The sequence below is a fragment of the Centruroides vittatus genome, unplaced genomic scaffold (genome assembly GCF_030686945.1).
Source record: "Centruroides vittatus isolate TY-2023 unplaced genomic scaffold, ASM3068694v2 contig_19, whole genome shotgun sequence".
In the NCBI taxonomy this organism is placed as follows: Eukaryota; Metazoa; Arthropoda; class Arachnida; order Scorpiones; family Buthidae; genus Centruroides; species Centruroides vittatus.
In genome coordinates, this window is record NW_027121169.1 from 1036743 (window position 1) to 1059315 (window position 22573).

Sequence of the window (22573 nt, forward strand, 5' to 3'; positions counted from 1 at the left end):
ATTGCATTACAGTGTTAAGAATTCTAGGAGGATTCTTGTAGCCCTTATGAATTTTAATACCATATTGTAGTCTGCTGATAGCTAGGGGATTGTAATGGTAAAAGAAAGAGAGTTGTTTATTGTTGACAACAGATACTGATATTCAACATTACCAATAAAAGTCTGTTTTATTGGTTTCAGTATATTGGCATTCTAAAGTCTAAAATATCTTTATCAGTATTGTAAAAAATTATTGGTTTTGGCTCAATATATCAGTTATTGGCATAGCACTAAGTAATTACCAATATCCTATGTAATTCTTAGTAATAGTAGACAATTGTGTTGTGACTCTTGCAGGATTAAAATATCAACATGAGGTCAACTACCTTCATATAATTTCACAATTTTTATTTCAAAATTGTGAAATTATCAGTATTGTATCAGAAACTGCAATTATATCTTCTACAGTGGGTGATCGGTTAACAAACATAATCTGTTCCAAGACTTTGTTTGCTATCCAAATTGTTCATTAACCAATTATCGATTTATCACAGGTTTTTATGGAAATTTGATTAATTCACTCTAGAAACTCCAAAAAATAAAAAATATACTTTCTTACTATGTTTATTTATATGTAATAACAAACTAAAAGCAATATCTCCACTTTTGCATGGATGGCACATCTTTGTTTCTCAGATGCGATTTTCATTTTTTCTTTATCTGCTTGAGTCTTCTTGATTATATCTTAGCTAAGATGGTATCTAATGTAGACCTGTCGAAGTCATCTGCCTACAATATCAGACATCTTCTGCCCACTCTCTACCTTAGCTATTATCTCTTGCTTAGTTTCTATGGTAAACACAGTTCTTGACCCTCCACTCTTTAAGCCCCATAATATTATCAGTTATTTAAATAAAACGTTCAAAAAAGCACTTACAAAAATTCATAGAACAGAAATTAACTAGTGCAAGAAAGGTTATGTATACAACTGTGAAAGTCTTGTTCCATAAACCATGCATAGATGCCATTAAAATATAGTTTTACAAATATTAAATGCAGCATTACTTTTTCTTGTTTTTAAAACAAACACAAGAAAAAAGTTTGTTTAGGTGTTTGTTATCCAAATGTGTTTGCTGTCCAAACATAAAAATCTTTCGCAAAAGTGTTCATTGTCCAATTTGTTTGCAGTCCGAACTGTTCATTAACCAATCACCCACTGTATAAATTTTTATTTTATTTTGTATTTAATTTTTTAATCTAATATTTGCAATTTTTTTTTTTCTTTTTGCATCTTTTTGAAATTTTCACACCATATCATATGTAGTGCTAAAGATGATGGGTAAAAATATGATGTCATGTACACTTGAAATTATGGATGCTGCGTGCGACAGAATCGATATGCGAAAATATATGTTGTCCCACTACACTGTCAGTAACGTACTCAAAGACAGTTCTAACCAGAAAATGATTTTACTGCATTTGACTAAGGCAATTTGAATAGCTTTAGAATTGTGCTAAGTGGAGAGTCAGAATAAACAAAAGCTCACTTCTCACTTATAAGTGGTCAAATGACATCGTTATTGATTTATTATACTCAAAGGATGTTGTCTTTAACATTTAACAAGTAATTATGTCAATCTGATTGCTTTAATTTTATTTTTATATTTTTATGCGATATAGTAATGTTTTATCAAAAATTATTACCACTTGAGATATTACAGAAAGTATCAAAATTTTTTGTTAATTTTTAAAGCAAGGAATATTCTTTATTTGAAAAATGAAGTGATCAAAGAAATAAAGTATGGACCATCAGAAATTTGGCAATTTAAGACATGCTGTCAACTGCATAAATTGCTAGCTTTACAAAAGTTATGTCCATGTAAATTTTCCTGTAACTTTTACTCTATGGAAAAAGTTAAGTGACATCTCACAGATGCCAGTATTTTTTTTTTCTGAAAAATTATGTGCGCACTGAAAAAATTGTGTCCTCTGGGTTGAAAAGTTAGGAAAGTAGAAATTTTTCAAATTTTTTACGACATTTTAAATATAAGAAATCTTGAAAAATTAGTGCTGTGGCATCTCATAGATGACACTACTTCCACAGGATTAAAATATTATGTACTCTCACTGTCAGACTTTGTGTAATTATTTGCATTGTGAATTACAGCTGATGCTGTGTATTATCTGTAAATTTCAAAATCTATCTTCAACTGTTTTTTATACACTTGGCACTTTTAAATAATTCTTACTTCTTGATGATTAATAATTTTTGGTATTTGTTAAAATTTATCAATATCAAAATTTTGATTTAGCACAGCCCTAGATGCCACACTTGATCACTTTAGCAACCCAGTTGATATTTCATGTTTCTTTGCAATACTCTTGACTTTTTCATTGCAATTTATAATTCTTTATATAAACAATATTAGTTTTATATATTTAATTTGATTAATTAACTGTAAATAATTTTAAAATACTCTGATAAAGAATAATCAATGGTAAATCACAAAAAAATACTGTAATTTAAAATAATGTGAAGCAAACTTATTATAATAATAATAATGAACATCTTTAGACAGATGGTGCTTAATTTAGTCAACTGTTTGGATGCAGTCACATTCTATAAAGCTTTGAGAGTTAAACTTTGACACTTTATAACAAAATATTTTTTAGATTTTTCTGGTAATATATTCACTATCTCTTATTGACTATACTATTTGTTTTCCTATAAGATGCCTGCTTTTATCTAGCATTTCATGTCTGTGAATGATTCATTCATTCAATGAGGTCAATGATTATATCAGACACTGATTATACCCAAACAGATTGCAATTACTATTGTTTAAATAAACTTTTAGATATTATATTGTTTTATCATGAAAAGAAAGAATTGTTGTTAAGCTATTTAAATAATAAATCAATTTCAGGTTGACTAGTTACACTAGTTACACATTCATATTATTGTTGCTGAATGGCATGTTGACAATTAAAATTAGTTCTAATAAACAGAGTGACTTATCATCATCCAAATACTCCTTACAGTTAGAACTAGATTACAAATTCTATGAAATATAAAAATGTATATATTTTTTATACTTCATAATCACAAAGTCCAATTATTAATAATTGTCTACTGAACTACTGGATTTTTTTGGTTGTAACAAGGATACTAATTAATTAATGGTTGTGTTATATCAAAAAGAAATGGCATTTTGTTGAATGATGATAAACACATTAAAATGCTACTTTTTCTATTAAATAAACAGAATTATTTAAACCCAAGATTGACATAATCAATCATGATAAATTAGAATTTCAGTAATATATGCTTAACTGTATTTTTTCTGTTTTTCATAGATATATTGAAATTGCATAATAATTGTCTTGTATAACATGTTTTATATTTACATACACATGCATCATAAGTTCCTTGCACTGTTTATTCTAAAACTACTGAAGATATATATATATTAATTTTGTTAATGTAGTTTACAGAGGAAGTCCCCTATGAAGAATTGGGTTGTCTGCCAGTGGCTGAGTGGATAAAACCACTGAACACTTGTAGTTGGTCATGGGTTCATGCCTCATTAGTGGGCTGGCCATGTGGTTTTCTGGTTTTTCTTCATGTTTGTTACACCTGAATAGGCACCAGTATCCCAAAGAAAGTCTTCCTGGAAGACATTCTTCTTGGCAGATTGCCCACATGTTACATTGCCATATACGAACAAAACCAAATTAAGAACCTTTTTGTTGATTTTGAAAACCACTTTTAAAGTCATTTATGTTTTACATTACTTCTGTTCATTAAAAATTTAAAAATTAAAATGACAGGTTTAAAGATCACCATTTAATTAGTCTAAAACCATTTTCTGGGTGAAAATAAATACATTTAGGACTGCATAATTTGTAATTTTAAATTTATATGAGGAGTAAAAGTGATTTTGTTTTGTGAGACCTTGAAAGGTTTGTGTATGTATGTGTGTGCCCATGCCAGGTTCAGTGTGTGTCGTGCAACATATCCAAGATGTGCTATGATGGGGAAAATGACCTTTGATTGATTAGCACATTTATCATGATAAGTATGTGAATTTAATTGTCAGACTTCATAAGCACAATTCTACCGCAATCAATCAGGAGTTATTTTTCCATCATAGCACACGTTGGGTATGTGATGCAATATAAACCACATCTGTATATGTTTTAATGATTTTTGTTGCATTGAATTAATAAAAGTTTTTATCTTTTAATTAAATAAGCTTTTAAAGTAAATTTTTCCATTTAGCGCCGTTGTTTTAATAATCCTCTACAGCCTCAGGCACTTGAAGATGTTAAGTCTATTGTTAGGAAAAATGTTCCAGATGGTGCTGATGATAATGGTTTAACACTGAAAGGTATATATTGTACATATATAATTATAATATAATCATTTTTGTGTCTAAGGAAATAATCAAAATTCTAAAATTAGTAATTTCTAAATAATTTTTTTTTAAAAAATAAGTAAACAAAAACTATGTTATGCTTTTAAACTAGCTTATTAAACTCAGTTTAAATAAATGAAATTAACAAATTCAATATATTTTTGTAAAGAAAAACTTAAATAAAAATTTATATATATTTATTTTTATATATGTATTTTAAACAAATATTTTTTTTTCTTTTTATGTAGGATTTTTGTTTTTACATATATTATTCATTCAAAGAGGAAGGCATGAAACTACTTGGACAGTTCTTAGGAAATTTGGATATGATGATTCTTTAAATCTTGCTAAAGATTATACTACACCCCAGTAAGATCTTTTCTTAGTAACAAATATTTTTTCTCAGAAGATTAATTGCATTAACAATCTTAATTTTTTTCAGATTAACTATTCAATTGGGATCTAGTGCAGAATTAACACATCAGGGATATCATTTTTTTACTACCCTATTTGAAAAATACGACCAAGTAAATATATTTTGTCATTGTTAAATAATCAGTACACTCCATATTATCACAATTACCATATTAGCTTTCTGTGTACTGTGAAGTACAAATAGATTTTCTACTAACTCTTATAAATGCTGCTTATTTATCAGAATTCAAATCTTGTAAAATGTGCATGTGTGTTAATTCCTCATAACTTCTAGAATTTTTTTCCAGTCTGTATGAAATTTTGGTTGTATTTATTTTATGTTCTGATGAAAAGTATAGGCTACTTATTTTACAGAAATACTAGCTATAAAATAAATGTTTTATCGATTTTGGATTGATGGTCGCACTTATGTTGCAATGATGTCAGTGACCTCATTTGGTTATGCTTGAAGACTGGATTTCCATTAAGTTGCATTTTTAAATATTTTGGCAAATGGTGTATTTTAAACTTACTTCATTAAATTTAAACTTTAAAAAAAGATAGCTGCATTGTGTCACTTCTATAAGAAATTTTAAAAAGATCTTTCCATAGTGACCACATGGCATTCTACTATCCAATCAAAAGTAACAATCTAATGAGTTAATGAGCCTGTTATTTAAAATGTATTATCACATTTCAATTATGTTTCCATGGACAGTATAAGCTATTGAATTTGTAGAAATATTAGCAACTCTTCTTGAATTTTTCTACGTCTCTCATTTCTTCAATCTCTACTTTTCATAAAACATATTTCATCAAGCTTGATGGAGAAATTCGAGTATTCAAATGTTTTCTGAAATTTTTAAAGTTTCAGAAAACATTTGAAGTTTAGAACAAACATTCAAATACATTGTGCTTTTCAATAGAGATTCAGAGCATATTTTGTGAGATTTGGTCTATGACAGTAAATGAGCAGCAATTGAAAATGTTTCATAGAAAATTTCATCATACTTTATGGTAAACTGAGAGCTAATGTGATTATTTTTAAACTGTTTATATTTAATTATTGTTTTCTTAAATAGCAATTAGAATTTTAGATATGTATTACAGTAATCTTTCCCAAATATTTCTATATGTAGAGACTAATAATTTTCAGTAATTTCTTTAAGTTTTGTCTCAAATACTGTATATAAATACATTGTGACAATTTCATCACAATTAGCATCTTACAAGTTTGTGATATTTCATACTATTATGTAATAAGATATTTCAGTCTAAAATGTTTTAAAAATATTAAATTTGTTACCTTTTTCACTGTTTCTTATTCTGATTTTTAAGATTTCTGTTGACATACATTTTTTCCATGTACCTATAGCAGGTTGTGGATTGCAATTTGGGAAATGCTACATTAGAATTTGTTTTAATCTAATTTCAGCCATTTCTGTAGTGAGTTTTAAGATAGAGTTTTGCTTTAGATATAACAAAGAAATCTTTTAGAATTACAAACAGTTCAAAAACAAATTTCTCAAATAAAATTTTAAAAATTCTTTTCAAAAAACAAAAAAGAATTAGGAAAATTTTAATCTTTAATGAAATATAGTGTTAAGTGAAATTCAAGTCAGCTTAAATATAATTTTATGTCTATTAATTGACAAAATATCCATTTAAACTGTTGAACATTGATCATACTGAGACACATTTAATCAAGTTAGATTAGATTTGTTAACATGAGTTATCAGTTTACTATTTGTTACATTATACCAATTTTCCGTTCTGTTAAGTATAAGTCTAAAGCTTATTTCACACTGAGTGAATAGTGAAAGTGAATGAGAAAAGCGAAAAATGAGTTTTATTCGCTTAGCGAAATTGACCCATAACCAAAGGTGAAAAGCAATTGCAAATTTTAAGGAGCCAATCATTTGCAAGCAAGAGAAAACATCATCTGGAAAAACAAAATGGCTGCTTCCAATATTCCGTCGTTAACCTCGTTTGTTTATTTATTGAAAAAGAAAGTTACATCAAAAAGAAAATGATGCTGGGTGAGAGAAATATTAAAAAGCCGTAATTACAAAATTTACTCTGTTGCGTGAGAAGGTTTCTGTAGCCATCTTGAAAACAACAAGAACCACGTGACAACTAACAGGAATACGATTGGTGGTGAAATTTTTTCGCTAGTGAGAAAGCTTGACAGTTCCGAACTTTGAAGTGATTCGCAAAATGGTAAAATTCACCAGAAACGATGTCATGTCTGACGTATTATTTGCTTTGTTTTTAGTTTTCGCCAGCAAATCGCATTCAGTGTGAACTAAGCTTAATTATGGTCCATATCTGCATTTCACAGAAAAAGTAATAAATTAAAAAGTTTTTTTGTTAAATTTTAATCAATAAAATATTTATATTAGTAAATATTTTTTAATGATTACATACAATAAATAATCATACCTGGAACTGCTTGTGATATTTAATTTACTGAAATTCTTATATGAACTGATGAGTAACCTATCTGATATTGAAAATTTTCTCTGTTGTGTGTCACACCATGTTGAATTTTTGTCGATGTTAACTCTTTTTTGACCCTTTGCTACACTCCCTTGTTTACATTTATTTTGTAAAACGGCTGAGGGCAATATAGGTCAGTCAGGCAATATTATTTTAAAAATTCACCAAACGTCAAATTATCATTATATTCATATGAAAAAAAATCACGTACATTTATTAATATCTTTAGTTTTAAATACAATATTTTTCAATATATTTTATTAGAAAAATTTATAAGAAAAAAAATAATATATATCAGAACTGACATTTAAACTTGATAATTTGTAACTTTTTGTCAAAATTAACATTGTCTAGTTACCTAGTTTTTTGGTGGCACTGAGCCAGGAAGACGTAGAATATTGTTTTGTACAACTCGATATAACAATTATGCACCTATGTTTATTCGTTGTGTATTTATCACACATTATATCAAACATTTATTTGAAATCAAAACTTTATTCTGCTACTAACTAATATAATGAACTAATATACTTTGTGGGAAACGCCAGGAGGTAGGGCGGTGTCGTACCTCCTTTTTCTTGGCGGATAGGTCAGCAAGACCCGCCCCACTGTCAAGGATGGCTAAATTTTCTCGATATCCCGACTTGTCGGGATCGGGTAATTAATAGTCAGGTCGAGTGGAGGAAGGGTGTGAGGTCGTCAATAAGAAAAGGCAATATCCGTAGTAACAGGACAACACAAATAAAGATTTATTGGAATATAGAATCTACTACATCGAAACTATTCATCCCGTCCCTAATCGCGCACGAGAGAAAAAGTTCACAATGGTTGGGGGTTCATACCTCTCGGTTATCGATAACAATCGGTTCTTCGCTTCGAGGCGTCTTCTCTGGCGGTGGGCGGCAGGATCAGGCTCATAGGCGGAGGCTCCGGCGTCGTCGGATCGTCTTTCGAATTGGACTCGGGTTTTCCGGGACGTTCGTCTTCTTCGGACGTCAGCCACCCCGTTCTTAGATATCTCCCCTCCCTATCTATACTCCCGATCGCGTCCGCTAAGATCACCAATCGCGACGGAGGGCGATGATTTGGGCTCCGTGACGCAGAAGGCGATTCCGGAGAGGAGGGAAGCGAGTTTGACGGCGGAAGGCTGTACATCCTTTGACTTGTGATTGTTATCTCTGATTTTGATTGTTATATCCCGAGGGGATTTGAAACAAAGAAATTTTAAAATCGGACCGGCTTAATTCGGTCCTCACATTTATTCGTTGTGTATTTATCACACATTATATCAAACATTTATTTGAAATCAAAACTTTATTCTGCTACCAACTAATATAATGAACTGATATACTTTATTCACTTCATATCGAACAAGAATATAAATTTTTGTAATAAAAATATGATTACCAGTAGTAAATGTAACATTTACTGATATTTTAGATTAAAAAAAATTAAAAATTAAAATATATATTAAATGTTAGAACTGAAGATCACAACTTGAATAATTATAATGTGGGTGTCGGGAGGTGGACGGAGTCTCGTTCCTCCTTTTCTTGGCTAACAGGTTAGTGAGACCTGCCCACGTCAAGATGGCGGTTCGGATGGGTACGCGTTACGCGAGTGGAGGAAGTGAATGGGTTCGACGGTAGAGTGGCGGCAGCGATACTCGAATAAAGGACATTAACAGCGTCTAATAACAACAATAACAATTTATTAAGACTAACATAACAGATACAATTCGGGTGAGCTACTGTCGCCTCTTTTCGGATACGCGGAGGGAGAGTTTACACGACTTTGGGGAAGTCATACCTCGTGATCCGGGTCGGTCTTTCCGCTAGGTCAAGGTATCTCGCAGGTATCCTTTCGTTTGCCGTCGGGACTCGGGACGCCCACAGCGCTGTCTAATCGACACTACGTAACTGACCCCCCCCCCCTTTGTTCACTCGTCACCCTTTTATTGTCCCGCTCATGTGTCCAGTGTCACCAACCAGCGATTTTCGTCGGTTGTTCCTTCTGATTCATATTTGTTCCTTTTGATTTATATCCTTTCACCACGCGGGAAAAGGATGTATCGTTACTGGCTTAATTCCGGTGGGTTCGAACTTTCACACCAACGTGTTGATGTATTATAGCTGAATAAACTTATTATAGCATGAATGAACTTATTATAGTAATATTATTGCATGAATATGCTAAAATTGAAATAAAAAATTATCAGGAAATGAAAAATTAAGAAAAAAAAGCATTAATTAAAATTTTTTAAGTCAACAAAACACCACCTGGACAAAAATATGTGAAACAGACAATGAACAAGACACTGCCATCATGTGCTGACATCTGTTTTTGATAAATTTTATAGAAATCTATTTTTAATAGGGTTTTGATGAATCGGTACTCTGTCCTATTTGCTTAACAATTGGGGGTGCAAGAGTTAAGCTTAATGAAAATTACATGTTTTTGAAAAAAATAATCATATTGTTCAAAATTATTTTTTTTTATTTCGCACAAATAAAACAAATATATTAATAAATGTAAAAACACAAAAAAATATATATATTTTGGAAGTTAGTTTTAATATAAAAATAACGACTAGCAACATCTAGTTTTAAAAACGTTCTGATGCTGAAACGAGATATCTCAGGTTAAGGCCATTAGGTTGCGACCTGAGATACGTCTGAAATACCACGAGTAGGTTAAAACAATTCTTTTCTCATCAAACACCTGTAATTTGTGAATTGATGTTCAATAGCTGTAGATGCATTTCAAGACCATTTATTCCTCTTTCAGTATTACATGTAACAGTGTTCTTAACAGTTTTGATAAGACATCTTTGCAATAAAACAGTTGTAAAATCTTCCTCATATTAATAAACCATCTTGTCCACATGTGTATCCAATTTAAAAAATTTGAGTTTAAATTGAGCATTGAACTTTGACGGACTAAAATATATTTAATTTTTTGAGATTTTGGAATTTTTGATGTATTTGATGGTTTTGTTTGACTACACTAAAGACACCCACAAACACCAAAACCGGTTAAAATCAGAACAGACTTTACTCATATGAACATTTTTAAATGGATGAAAATGTTCTTATGAGTAAAGTCTGTTGGCATTTTAACTAGTCATCATGTTTGTGAGTGTCTTTATTACATTTAACCATTAGTGCAGTAGTGGATCTTGGCTACACTGTTTCCTTTTTCTATAAGACATTTGCTTCTATTCGAACATTTCATATCAATAAGTGAGACTAATGCACCTTTATTAGATAATTGACATGAAACTTCAAAATATGATATAGTAATGATTGAATTACCTTCTTTTTTTTATAATTATATAAGGTAAATGCACTAATAATTGACACATTAATTAAGAAAAGAATATTCTGTTTCTGCTAATAACATAAATATTTATTCATCTTTCTTTGGAATTGAAATGAACCCAAATAAAGGAGATAGTATACAAATTATTTATTGATTCAGTATTAATACTTTAAACAATGCATATTTTTTAATTTGCACAAATCAATTATTTTAATCTACAGGGTGTCCCAAAAAGATGTACTCACTTTTTGATAGACGATTAATAATATGTTTTTTTAAATTTAGTAATAGGTTTTAAATCAATGTATTTATTTATTTGTTTATTGATTTAACTTCTTAGGGCTGTGTGTTTGTCAAGACACATTATTTACAAAAAAATATTTATATATTTGACAATTAAAGAGTGAGTACATCTTTTTGGGACACCCTGTATATTATAAGTAATATAATTAATTTCTTTTTTAACTAAAAAATTGATAATTTGATCAGTAAAAATTTTTTCAATTAACAGGATAAAGATAACTGCCTTTCTCCAGAAGAACAGCATGATTTATTCAGCATATGTCCAAAAATTCCATGGGGTCCTGAAATTGTAAATACAGTGCCTACAAATGATGATGGTTGGGTTACTTTGCAAGGCTATCTTGCTTATTGGACGTAAGTTTTAATGTAATTGAACTAATCTATTGATTTTCTATTTATTTTTATATTAATTTTAATTTAGATTGACGACTGCATTGAATGTTCAAAAGACAATGGAGTATTTAGCTTATTTGGGTTATATAATTAATCCTGATGTTAATCAGCTTTCAGCAATTCATGGTGAGTTGGGAACAATTTTTTCAATACAAAAATTAAGAAACATTTGTCCATTTTTGCAAAGGATATAAATAAAATTACAATTTTGCTTGAACTTATTTTTTAAAAAATTAATCAAATAAAAAAGACTATTTTAAAATATGTTTTTTCTTGATTAATGCATTTTACTTATTGCAATTTAATAATAAATTAGATTTTAAAATAGATTGCTGTTACTTTACAGTATTTAAAATCTAAAATCAAATGCCCTGTTTATTAAAGAAAAAAGAAAAAATATTTAAACATGTTTCCTAAAATATATATTATAAAATCATTATGTAAATACTTAATTTTAAGATCTGTTTTGCATTGATTTATCACCATCAATTATTAAATTTCAATTGAATTATAGAACATAACATTTCAATATATTTTATAAATATAAGAACACAATGAATTAGGTTACAAATGTAAATTTATCAAAAAATAAGTAAAAATAATTTCTAACATAGATTGTTAAATTTTTAACAAAATACTTATAAACATTTAGGTACTTGTTCTAACTTCATACCAAGTCCTGAAACATGCTGCAAAAAAATTCTATTCTATATGTCAGACAAATGTAGCTTGCTTTAAATATTTCTAGTTCATTAGATTTGATATGAACTATTTTATACTTTATAAAAATAATTAAATATTTTATGCATGATTAAAAGAAATCTGTAGTAATATTTATAAATATTATATAAATAATTTCAGTTACAAGAGACAAAAAAGTTGATTTGCAAAAGAAGCAAACAAGTCGAAACGTCTTTCACTGTCATGTTATTGGACCTCAAGGAGCTGGAAAAGTAAAGAATTTTTTAAATTTTATTATGTAGATTACTATTAAATTTTATGATGTGTATAAATTAATTAATACTTTACATTTACTGATATTAAGTTTTATTTATTTTATCATGTTTAAATAAATTGTATAGAAAATTTAAGATTTTCTACTAGAGTTCTAAAATTATCTTTCAACATACAGTCAAACCTTGAGTTTCAAACTTAATTCATTCCTAAAAGTTGTTCAAAAACCAAAACTAATTTTTCCATAAGAAACAATATAAAATGGATTAATTAGTTTCTGATCACACAACTAATTTTTTTTTTTTTTTTTTTTTTTACTGTTTTAGCTGTATTGCATGCATAAAAATGCCTATAAAGGCAACATAATATTATATATATTAGAGTATCCCTTATATTCTGATTTCTAATGTTTTGAATGCCCACCCATTCATTTTTTCCTTTCACTCAAAAATGTCCATATTTAATTTCTCAGCAATCAATGAATATTAACTTATGCCAGCTTGAGCATCAATGTGTCAAAAACAAATCTGGACATGCTGTGCTTTGCTCAGGACTGGACTGGACATTATATGTGAAGCACTGTCAGTTTGTCTTCAGTTTCCAGCCATGTTAGATGTATTTGTGCCTTGTAACATTATGTCATATAAATTATTCAATCCCAAGGATAGTGTATTTTTGATAGGGAATGTGAAACACCAAATATTCGGAAGCAAACTGCCATTAAATAGGTAAGTGCTGGCTGTTTTATTTTATAACATACAAGAGGTTAAAGCTAATGATAAGTGAGTGTGTGATCTTTTGGGAAAAGTGAGCTATGCATCAAGATCAATGGATGGCAAGAACAATTTATTCCTTAAAAATATTTCTCTTAAGGTCAGAACTTAAACAATCCATCAGAGAAGAGAAGGCTTAAATTAATGTGGTAATTCTCTTAAGTGCAGTGTACTGTAAATGCCTGTAATCAAGAACTTTGCATCTTGAACTTATTAAAATCATATGAAGTGATACAATCATGAATCATATGAAGTGATACTTTAAAGCTGAGATAGAAATACCTCAGCTTTAAAGAAGCATAGCTAAACTTGTAGTTATCTGAAGTACTGGCAGTTCTATCTCTCTTTGATAACGACATTGACCTTCAAACCAAAAGTAAAATATTGGTCAATTTGGGCAGACAACATTGATGTATAGAGAGGAAATTTATTCCTTTGTGTGAAGAAATGGATAGCAAATTATTTGGTAAATTTAATTATTTTCTACTATAATAGCATACTTTTATTTACCTTGTCTCATTGATTAGTTTCTCATTTTAGAGAAAACAATTGATGATTTTGTACTGTATTTTCATGGTATGACCAGCATGCCAGTTTATCCGGGGACCAGGAAATCAGATATTTTCATGTGGTAAAAACTGGCATGCTGGTTTAAGTGAAATTATACATCTTTCTCTACAGGATGTGTTAAAAAAACAAACAAATTTTTATTTTAAAACTATGAACGGTCACCATTACATCTGAAACTGTAATATGTTTAATTTCTTCATTTTGTCTTCTTTCTAACAATGTAAAATACTTGTGGAATTCCAAAAGTGCTTTTTTTGTGTGTATTTTATTGTTTTTTGATTGAAAAATGCAAAAATAAACATACTAAATTTAAGAAACTCGCTGTAAATTTTCTTGGTTACATCAATTAACATCAGCTTTGTGTGGAATTTGAGAGGAAAGACTTATTTTTAAGGTCAGGGTAGATGGTCGGTGTAGCCCACACTTACTAACTACTATTAGTACTAATGTTGATAAGTTGTTAATTGTTTTATCTTGTAAATGAAAACTCTCTTCCAGATTTTAAATCAGTCAAATTACAATGTTATTTTATTGTACATGAAGAATGTTTTCTTTAACATTTGATTAATAACTAGTTTTGTTAGATCTGACTAATTTTATATTTTAGTCACAGTTTAACTGGCATGCCAGTAACTCCTGGGTTTCTGACATGCTGGTCTTGTTTTTATGTGGAATGACTGTCATTCTGCAAAAATATGGTATCAATTCAAAGCAGAGGATTCTTTTCTCAGCTACAAATGGATAAAAGTTTTCTTCAGGAATGTCCTTCAACATGGAAAAACAACACTTTGTCTTTAGCAGCCCAGAGGACATTTAACATGTTAAGAGTTTTAAATGACTCTGCTGAAAGATCTGTTAAGTTATTGCAAGACTTTCACAGATTATTGACTGTGAATGAAGAACAAAAGGAGTTTGCATTGTGTTGTTTAGAAAACAATCCTCATACCGGTACTCCAATATCCAATATCACTTCTTAAGCCTTTTAAATTTCCGGTACTCCATACGAAAATTAACAACTAATGAACTAACGTTTTTATGATGGTATCAGGGAGATTAATTGCATGTTAGATCATTCGCAATTATTGCATGCGGGAGAGGTTCGATCGTTTGAATTTTGAAAGAATTCTATTTGCATTCTATTTCAAAACTGTCAATAAAACCTGACGAAGATCGCGGAGGCGATCGAAAACGTTAGTTAATTAGTTGTTAATTTTCGTATGGAGTACCGGAAATTTAAAAGGCTTAAGAAGTGATATTGGATATTGTGTTGTTTGCAAGACCACCAAAAAATATATCCAGATTGCAAAAAAGAAAGTATGCTTGATAGCTTGATAGTTTCTAATATTGTAATTGAATGTTAGAACAACTATGATATCAAAAACTTAAAGTGTTATATTTGTTAGTTATTGATCATTACTTGTATTCAAGTTTTGCACTCAAGTCGCCATGAGTTAATGTCATTTTATCAAGATAAAACTTCATATTTGAGTAATTTTGACCCAATGTAAAAAATTACAGTGGGGGGCACAAACATTTTGACAAAAAAATGTTTTTTGTCAAAATAAGGGACACCCTAATATATATTAAAGGCAAAATGTTCCATTACTGCCAGCCAAAACTAACACTTTACAAAGAATTGCTATAAATAGAGAATCAACTCTGACTCTGATAACCAAAACAATTAAGACAGACAACAAATACTTTATCCATGCTTTCTGAAATATGTTTCAATTGATTTGTTTTTAATTTAACTGCAGCACGTACTGAAAAACAGAAATAGTATTTTTCCTGCATGCACATTGAAATAATTTAAATAGTAATGTCATTGATGATTTGTATTGTGATGTGAGGTGATCTCAACACCACTAACTTCTAAATCAGTAGTCATTGACTGGTCGGCCCATCAACTTTCTTTAACATAAGAAGTATAGGAAGTTGGCCATTGTGGCTGTCTCTATTGAGTAGCTTGTTTGACAACCAAGTTATCGTACAGCAACTGGGGCAAGAATGAGTTCAAAATATGTTTGTAAACTGAATTGTTCAAAAAGTGAGGCATTCGAAACCTGAGATTCGAATGTATTTACAAATATTACACGACTATAATCAGAATTTAATATTTAATCATACAAATTTCAAAAATTAAATGATTATGTAATATTTTTATGTATATTTCAATGAAACTGAAATGAAAATCAACATTAACTGTAAAATTTAAAAATTTTTTTTGTACATTTGACTTAACAAGTTTCCTGAATGAACTGATTAATCTAAAATTATGCCCGCCTTATCAAACACTAAAATAAAACTGTTATTTCATAGATTGCCAGTAAATGATCCTGAAACACATCCTTGGTTACTGAATAGCATTTTGTGGGAAAAAAATGTTCTCTAAACCAAACATTATTTTGGACTAATCAGTTTGCATAGGAAACTCAATAAATTAAGTATTACAATGCCATTTCAGGATTGACTATTCTACAGTTGATGTTGATTATATCTGTACTTGTTCTCTAGAACTTTACTTTTCAGATGAATATAAATTATTTAATGGAAACTTTTCTTATACATGATATATTTAAATGCATTATTTATACATTAAAAAAAAAAATAGTGAAAATTATTAAAAATTTGAAATTTGTTTCTTAATCACTTATTTTTATGTAGACTTCATTTATGCAAGGATTCCTAGGAAAAACTTTAGAAGAACAGTCAATTATTAATAAACTTCATCTATCACAATATACAATAAATTCAGTTCAAGTTTATGGTCAAGAAAAATATTTATTGGTTAGTATAAATTAATTTTCATATCATTGTTTTTGATTTATATTAGGTATTTAAACTTTTTAAATTTTTTACTTTATTCTTTCAGCTACATGAGATTGATATATTTGGAATGAATGATACTTTGGCTCCACCAGAACTATATTGTGATGTTGTGTGCCTCATGTATGATTCCAGTCATCCTTATTCATTTGAATATATTGCTAGGATATTTTTGGTAAGTTGTATAATTAATCTTTAAACAGAGTAAATTCTAAATTTCCTAATATTAATTATTTTGTCATCAATTTTCTTAAAAGTTTTTGCAAGATACTAATTCTTATAGCTTATTTTTAAGTGTGAATATCTTTCTTTTATAGAAACATTTTAATGAAAGCAAAGTTCCAGTATTAATTGTGGCTGCGAAAAGTGATCAACCCGTTGTAAAACAAGAATTTTCTCTACAGCCAGCCCAATTTTGTAGTAAATATAAACTGCCACCTCCACAGCCATGTACCGTCAGCGGTCGTGTTCGAAAAGACATTTATATTAAACTAGCCACAATGGCTGCTTATCCGTAAGTGTCTTTAAAGCATTGATATATTCTTAACAATTGTTATGATATAACTCAATATGATTAATATTCTGTTTTATTTTTGTTATTTGATTTGACAATTTTCATATTAAAATATTTTTAATATAATTATAATATAACAATTTGCTACTTGTTCGTTGTAATACCGTATTTACTCGCATATAAGACAAGGTTTTCATTCATTTTTCACTGCTTCAAAAACCTAGGTCGTCCTATATGCATGAGTGAAGGATTCTTTGCATTTTTGCAATAATTTCAGTGAATCGTGTATAGTTCATGTTGCCATTATAGGTCTACAGTCTATTTATTGTAAGTTGGCACCTGTAAACAAACTAAGATACACCCCCTTTGTTTATTGGTTTAAACCTATGTCCATTAATTAAAAACTGCATTTAATCTCATTTGTCTGCAGAAAATAGTTTTTTGTTATTTATAAAATCATTAATGAAATACAGGTCACTTAGCAATGATTATAACTGTAGTTATTTCATATTTGTTAAATTGTTATTTTTAATGAATATTATCACATTCTGAATCATTAAAAATAAATTTTTTTCACGTCTTGTGCATTATAATGTTTTGGTTTTGTTTTCCATTCATCACGTATTAAGGCAAACAACCACGTTTGCCTTAATACATGCATTTGATAATATTTTATTTGTGATTAAATGAAATAAAATTAGAATTGTATTAATAAATCTAATTTTCTTTATTTTGATCTTTAAAGTCACACCTCGTCCTATATGCGAGATCATCTTATACACGAATAAATACGGTAATTAATTATTTCATTACCTGCCAAAAGTATTACATATAGATTTTCATCATTGTTGTTTATTTTTATGCTCTTCACAAATATTAATCAAAACTATTGAAACTTAATTTATTTGTTTACAGATATTTGAAATGAGGTTTTAAGTTTTACAAGATTAAACACTGTTTAGTAAACTAGTGCATTGAGTCTTACTTTAGCAAATAATCAAAATTACTATTAACGTAAAAAATAGCATTAATATACAGTATATATAAAGGTATCTGTAAAGCTATTTTTTCATATTTTATTGGGCTGCAATTTGAAAAAATTGTATTCTTATAAACTTCTACTGTCATTTGTTCATCTGCCTGTCTTTCCTTAATCTCAAGAATGGAGTTAGATAGATGAAAGATGAGACCATATATAGAAAGCTTAGGGGTAGGAGACCTTGATTAACTATATAAACTTCCAAAGCAAACTGGAAATCATGTTGTTTCAAATCAAAAATTTCCTCTGAAAGGTGTTAGATAGATGACTGGCATGACTCTATTGTTAAAGGAGAAGTATGATGAACAGGGGCAAGCCACTGCAGTACTAATTTGAGATGGAGAGCATATATTTTAAGTTAAATAAATTAAAAATATGATTAAAAATTGCAGCCCGGCATTGTGATGATGTTACAATAAATAAGTTTTAATTTATTATTTTGCTACAAAGTCTGTTAATTTTAAATACCTCTGGCATTTTAATATACATAATTTTTGGATTGAGAAGTTTGGCTTTGCCAAACACACCTTTTTCTTGTAAGGTAGCTTTTCTTTTTTAACATTAATTAATGTTTTTGGTTGTAGATTTAACTGAGATTTTTTCATCAAAAAGGACACATAAAAATTAAAGGCATTTTTTAATTATTAAAGCTAAAATTTACGATTGATGTCTGATGACACTTTACAGTAGCATCTGCTTGTATTGTCATGCCAAAATATGTTCTTTTAAAACTTCTATAGCTCCTTTCAAGTACATACATTATTCAGCTCAGTTTCATGAAATAAACTGTACTGTACTTGTTACAATTCTATCTAACTCTGTTCTTTTATCTTTGCTAACAAAATACTTTTCCAGAATTCATCCCTGATAATGGGAAACCTCAATTAAATGAGTCTCAGTTAACTCTTTTGTACCTACTTTAATACAATTGTTTGATAGTTGGAGAAATATAGGGACAAATATAAACATCTTAAACTCGATAGTTATATATTAAAGCAAAACAATTGATGGATATAATAATATAATATAATATATGCAAGTATAATCTCGCAATTATTTGGCTTTAAGAAATATAGAGTATCTAACTTTTTCTATATTATGTTTATATAAAAGAATTAAAAAATACTCAAATGGAATTTGTCAAATAATGCTTGTAGCATTTTAAAATAACTACTTTATTAGGAAATTCATATATTTATTTATTTATATGTATCAGGTCAGTCCATAAGTTCGTGTGCATTTTTATGACCTTGAGAAAAATCTTGTTTTGCTGTTAAAAATGTCAGTCTAATGTGATAATTTTTACATCGAAGTGTTAAATTGGATCTCATTCATATAATACTGTTCAGAATTGTGAACATTTCAGTTGTTTACTTTCGTTAAAATGGAAGTAACCGACGAATATAAAAGACACGTTTTATACTTTTTATTTTTAAGTGGTGAGAATGCTACAAATGCAGCCAAAAAAATAAATACTGTACATAATCAAATCGTAATTAGTTCAAGGACTGCGCAGAAGTGGTTTGAAAGATTTAGAAACAATGATTTTAGTGTGGAGGATAAGGCTCGTACCGGAAGATCCGTCGTCGAAGTCGACGGATCTTCCGGTACGAGCCTTATCCTCCACACTAAAATCATTGTTTCTAAATCTTTCAAACCACTTCTGCGCAGTCCTTGAACTAATTACGATTTGATTATGTACAGTATTTATTTTTTTGGCTGCATTTGTAGCATTCTCACCACTTAAAAATAAAAAGTATAAAACGTGTCTTTTATATTCGTCGGTTACTTCCATTTTAACGAAAGTAAACAACTGAAATGTTCACAATTCTGAACAGTATTATATGAATGAGATCCAATTTAACACTTCGATGTAAAAATTATCACATTAGACTGACATTTTTAACAGCAAAACAAGATTTTTCTCAAGGTCATAAAAATGCGCACGAACTTATGGACTGACCTGATACAATGTTCTTTTTGTATTTCAGATAATCAAAAAAGTAGAATTATAATTGCAAGTAATATTACATGGCATTCATAATACTTTTGGCAGGTTAGAATATCAATAATGTTAGCTTAAATAACTGAATAACTTTCTATAATTAACAAATGAAAATTATCAGATTAATAATTATAATTTGTCTTAAAACTGTTAAATTTTCAAGAATATAAAATTTTGATGAGTTACTCATCTTTAAAAAATTTTAAAATTTCTTAAGAATGTTTAATATATTGACAATAATGTAATTTATATATGAAACTATTAATTCTAGGGAATGACTTTATCTAAATATTTTAACAGTTAATTATTTAATTGATAATTTTTGACTCAATCAAGTAAATTTTAAATTATGTGAATCTCACAATTTTTCTTCATGTAATAGTCAGGAATTTTTTTAAAAAATTTTGACATTAGTTTAATCAACTTATTCTGAGTTGCTGTTATAATTTTACAGTTTTGAATCAACTGCAGTTTGATTAATTTTTGTGTAATGGTTAAACTCTAAATATGAGAATTATATAAAATATTTTAATGTTGTGAAAGATATGCTAGAAAAAGTATTTATTTTTTAAATCAGAATATAAAATAAAACAGAACATAAAAAAAACAAGTTCTAGTATTTCAGACTTGCATCCTTCCTTTAGGATCACATGATATGTTTATGCTAGGAATGTTAAATTCATTCATAAATAATTACATTTAATATTAAACAAATTTAACTATTACACTGTCTGCAAGAATTGCAATGTGCAATGAACTTATTCCTTCACATCTGTTATCAAATCAAACAGCAGTACCATTAATTAAAATACAAAATGAGCTTAATGTATTTATCTATAATGTTATATACATGCATTGAAATAATTCTGATCCAAATGGCATTCAAATTTCCTCAGAGCAAAATTATATTTCCAAAATAAGAGAAAATTAAAGGTAGCACATTCTGTTCTGTTTGAGATCCCTGTCAGATGAGAAGGCTTGACTACAAGTTTAAAATTCCTAGGTAATCTTGCTTAATTTAAATGACTTTTTGACATTTTAAACTAGTTTAACTTTCCTAGTGTAAATATATAAATAGATTATAGAATGATGTTAAATTATTTTTTTTACACAATGAAAGCTAACTCCAACAAAGCCTTTAACCCTGATTAACTTTCTCATTTGAACTGAATGAAGTTAGCTATTCCTGATCGATATTCTAACAAGTGGATTATTTTAACACCATTCTGTAATAGAGTTAACTTTTAAATAGGTTAATGAAATAATACCACAGCATTCATCAAATGAAGGTGTCAACTTAAATTGAAGTGTATTTTATACAAACACTATTTTGACATTTATTATTGGAGATAAATTTTACACTAACTAATTACCTTGTCACATAAACATTGTATTCATATGGTAATATGCTACAAGTGATTAGTTCTGTGGTGTTCTGTAATTTTGTAAGCATTCTCACAATTGGTGCAAGTTTGAAAGAACCTGAACTTGTTTTATATGCTTTTTGTTTTGTATTTGCTTAAAGCAAATACTTTTTTCTGCTTTTTTAAATACTTATGGAGTTGTTTATGTATTTTTAAATATGTAATAGTAAATTGGAATAAAAAAAAGCCTTACATATAAAAAAATGTTTTTGTCAATTCAAAGAAATTTTGATATAAATGCTTTATTAAAATGTTGCTTAAAAACAAATGTTTATAAAATACAATTATTCATTTGAGTTGTGAAATTTAAAAAAAAAAAAAAAAAGCCAAATCTATTTTAATTTTGAAAATTCTACAGAACAAAATTTCTTTCAGTTGACTATTAAACACAATCAGTAATCAGAAGAGACAATATGAAAAAAAGTCGAGTAATGATATAGTAAATTGATAAGTAGTACATAAATTTTTCCATATTTCTTCAGTCTTTTCAAAGCTGCGTGGAGACTGTTCTATCGGCACAGGTGTGTACAAAGAATCGGTGGGTCAAAAGGTGTCTTTTGTTCCTTAAATAGGTTTAACTAAGATATTTTTTTTTTCTCTCTTTTTGTTTTACCTTTCCATTCTGGGTTGGCAGAAGTCTGAGACGCTTGGTCCACGTCTTGCTTGTCCGACCATCTCCGTCTTGGCTGTCACAGTATTTGAGGTTGTAAAAATGTTCTTATCAAGTTGAAAATACATAGTTAGTTAATTTAATTTACAATTAAACAAATTAGTAATTATAATTTTATTTTATTTTTTTTAGTATATTTTATTTTGGCATTTTAATCTTTTGAAAGTATTTATATAAAAATCTGTATCTTTTTTAACTTTCATTATTATTTTACAAAAGGCAACTAAAATTGTGACACAAGCCAAGTCGAACATTATCCCCGTCATCACAGGAACTGATCCCCTAAACAATTTAAAACATCACTTTGCCAAGATACTATATACTATTTAAAAAGAAAATTTATTTAGCAGTTGTCAACCTTTCATTGCTTTGAAATTTTAATAAAAAATTAGATTTTTTGCTAACAATTTAAACAAAATATTTGAATTTTTGAAAATATTTGAGGTGTTTTTTTACTTATCTAAGAAAAAA

At 28.6% G+C, this 22573-nt stretch overlaps 1 protein-coding gene across 4 annotated transcripts in view; it reads left to right on the plus strand.

The window, feature by feature from the left end:
- Miro (mitochondrial Rho GTPase) overlaps positions 1 to 22573 on the plus strand; it is a 76555-nt gene that overhangs the window by 51484 nt on the left and 2498 nt on the right. For 2 of the 4 annotated variants that reach the window (XM_067264496.1, XM_067264495.1), the window contains 10 exons: positions 4262 to 4370; positions 4646 to 4766; positions 4840 to 4924; positions 11143 to 11288; positions 11356 to 11453; positions 12189 to 12280; positions 16289 to 16411; positions 16497 to 16625; positions 16768 to 16964; positions 22067 to 22135. In XM_067264496.1, the coding sequence (XP_067120597.1) occupies positions 4262 to 4370; positions 4646 to 4766; positions 4840 to 4924; positions 11143 to 11288; positions 11356 to 11453; positions 12189 to 12280; positions 16289 to 16411; positions 16497 to 16625; positions 16768 to 16964; positions 22067 to 22135 (1169 nt within the window). Of the gene's footprint in view, positions 1 to 4261; positions 4371 to 4645; positions 4767 to 4839; positions 4925 to 11142; positions 11289 to 11355; positions 11454 to 12188; positions 12281 to 16288; positions 16412 to 16496; positions 16626 to 16767; positions 16965 to 21914; positions 21954 to 22066; positions 22136 to 22573 lie in introns of all 4 variants that reach the window. The other 2 variants (XM_067264497.1, XM_067264498.1) reach the window with 2 other exon arrangements.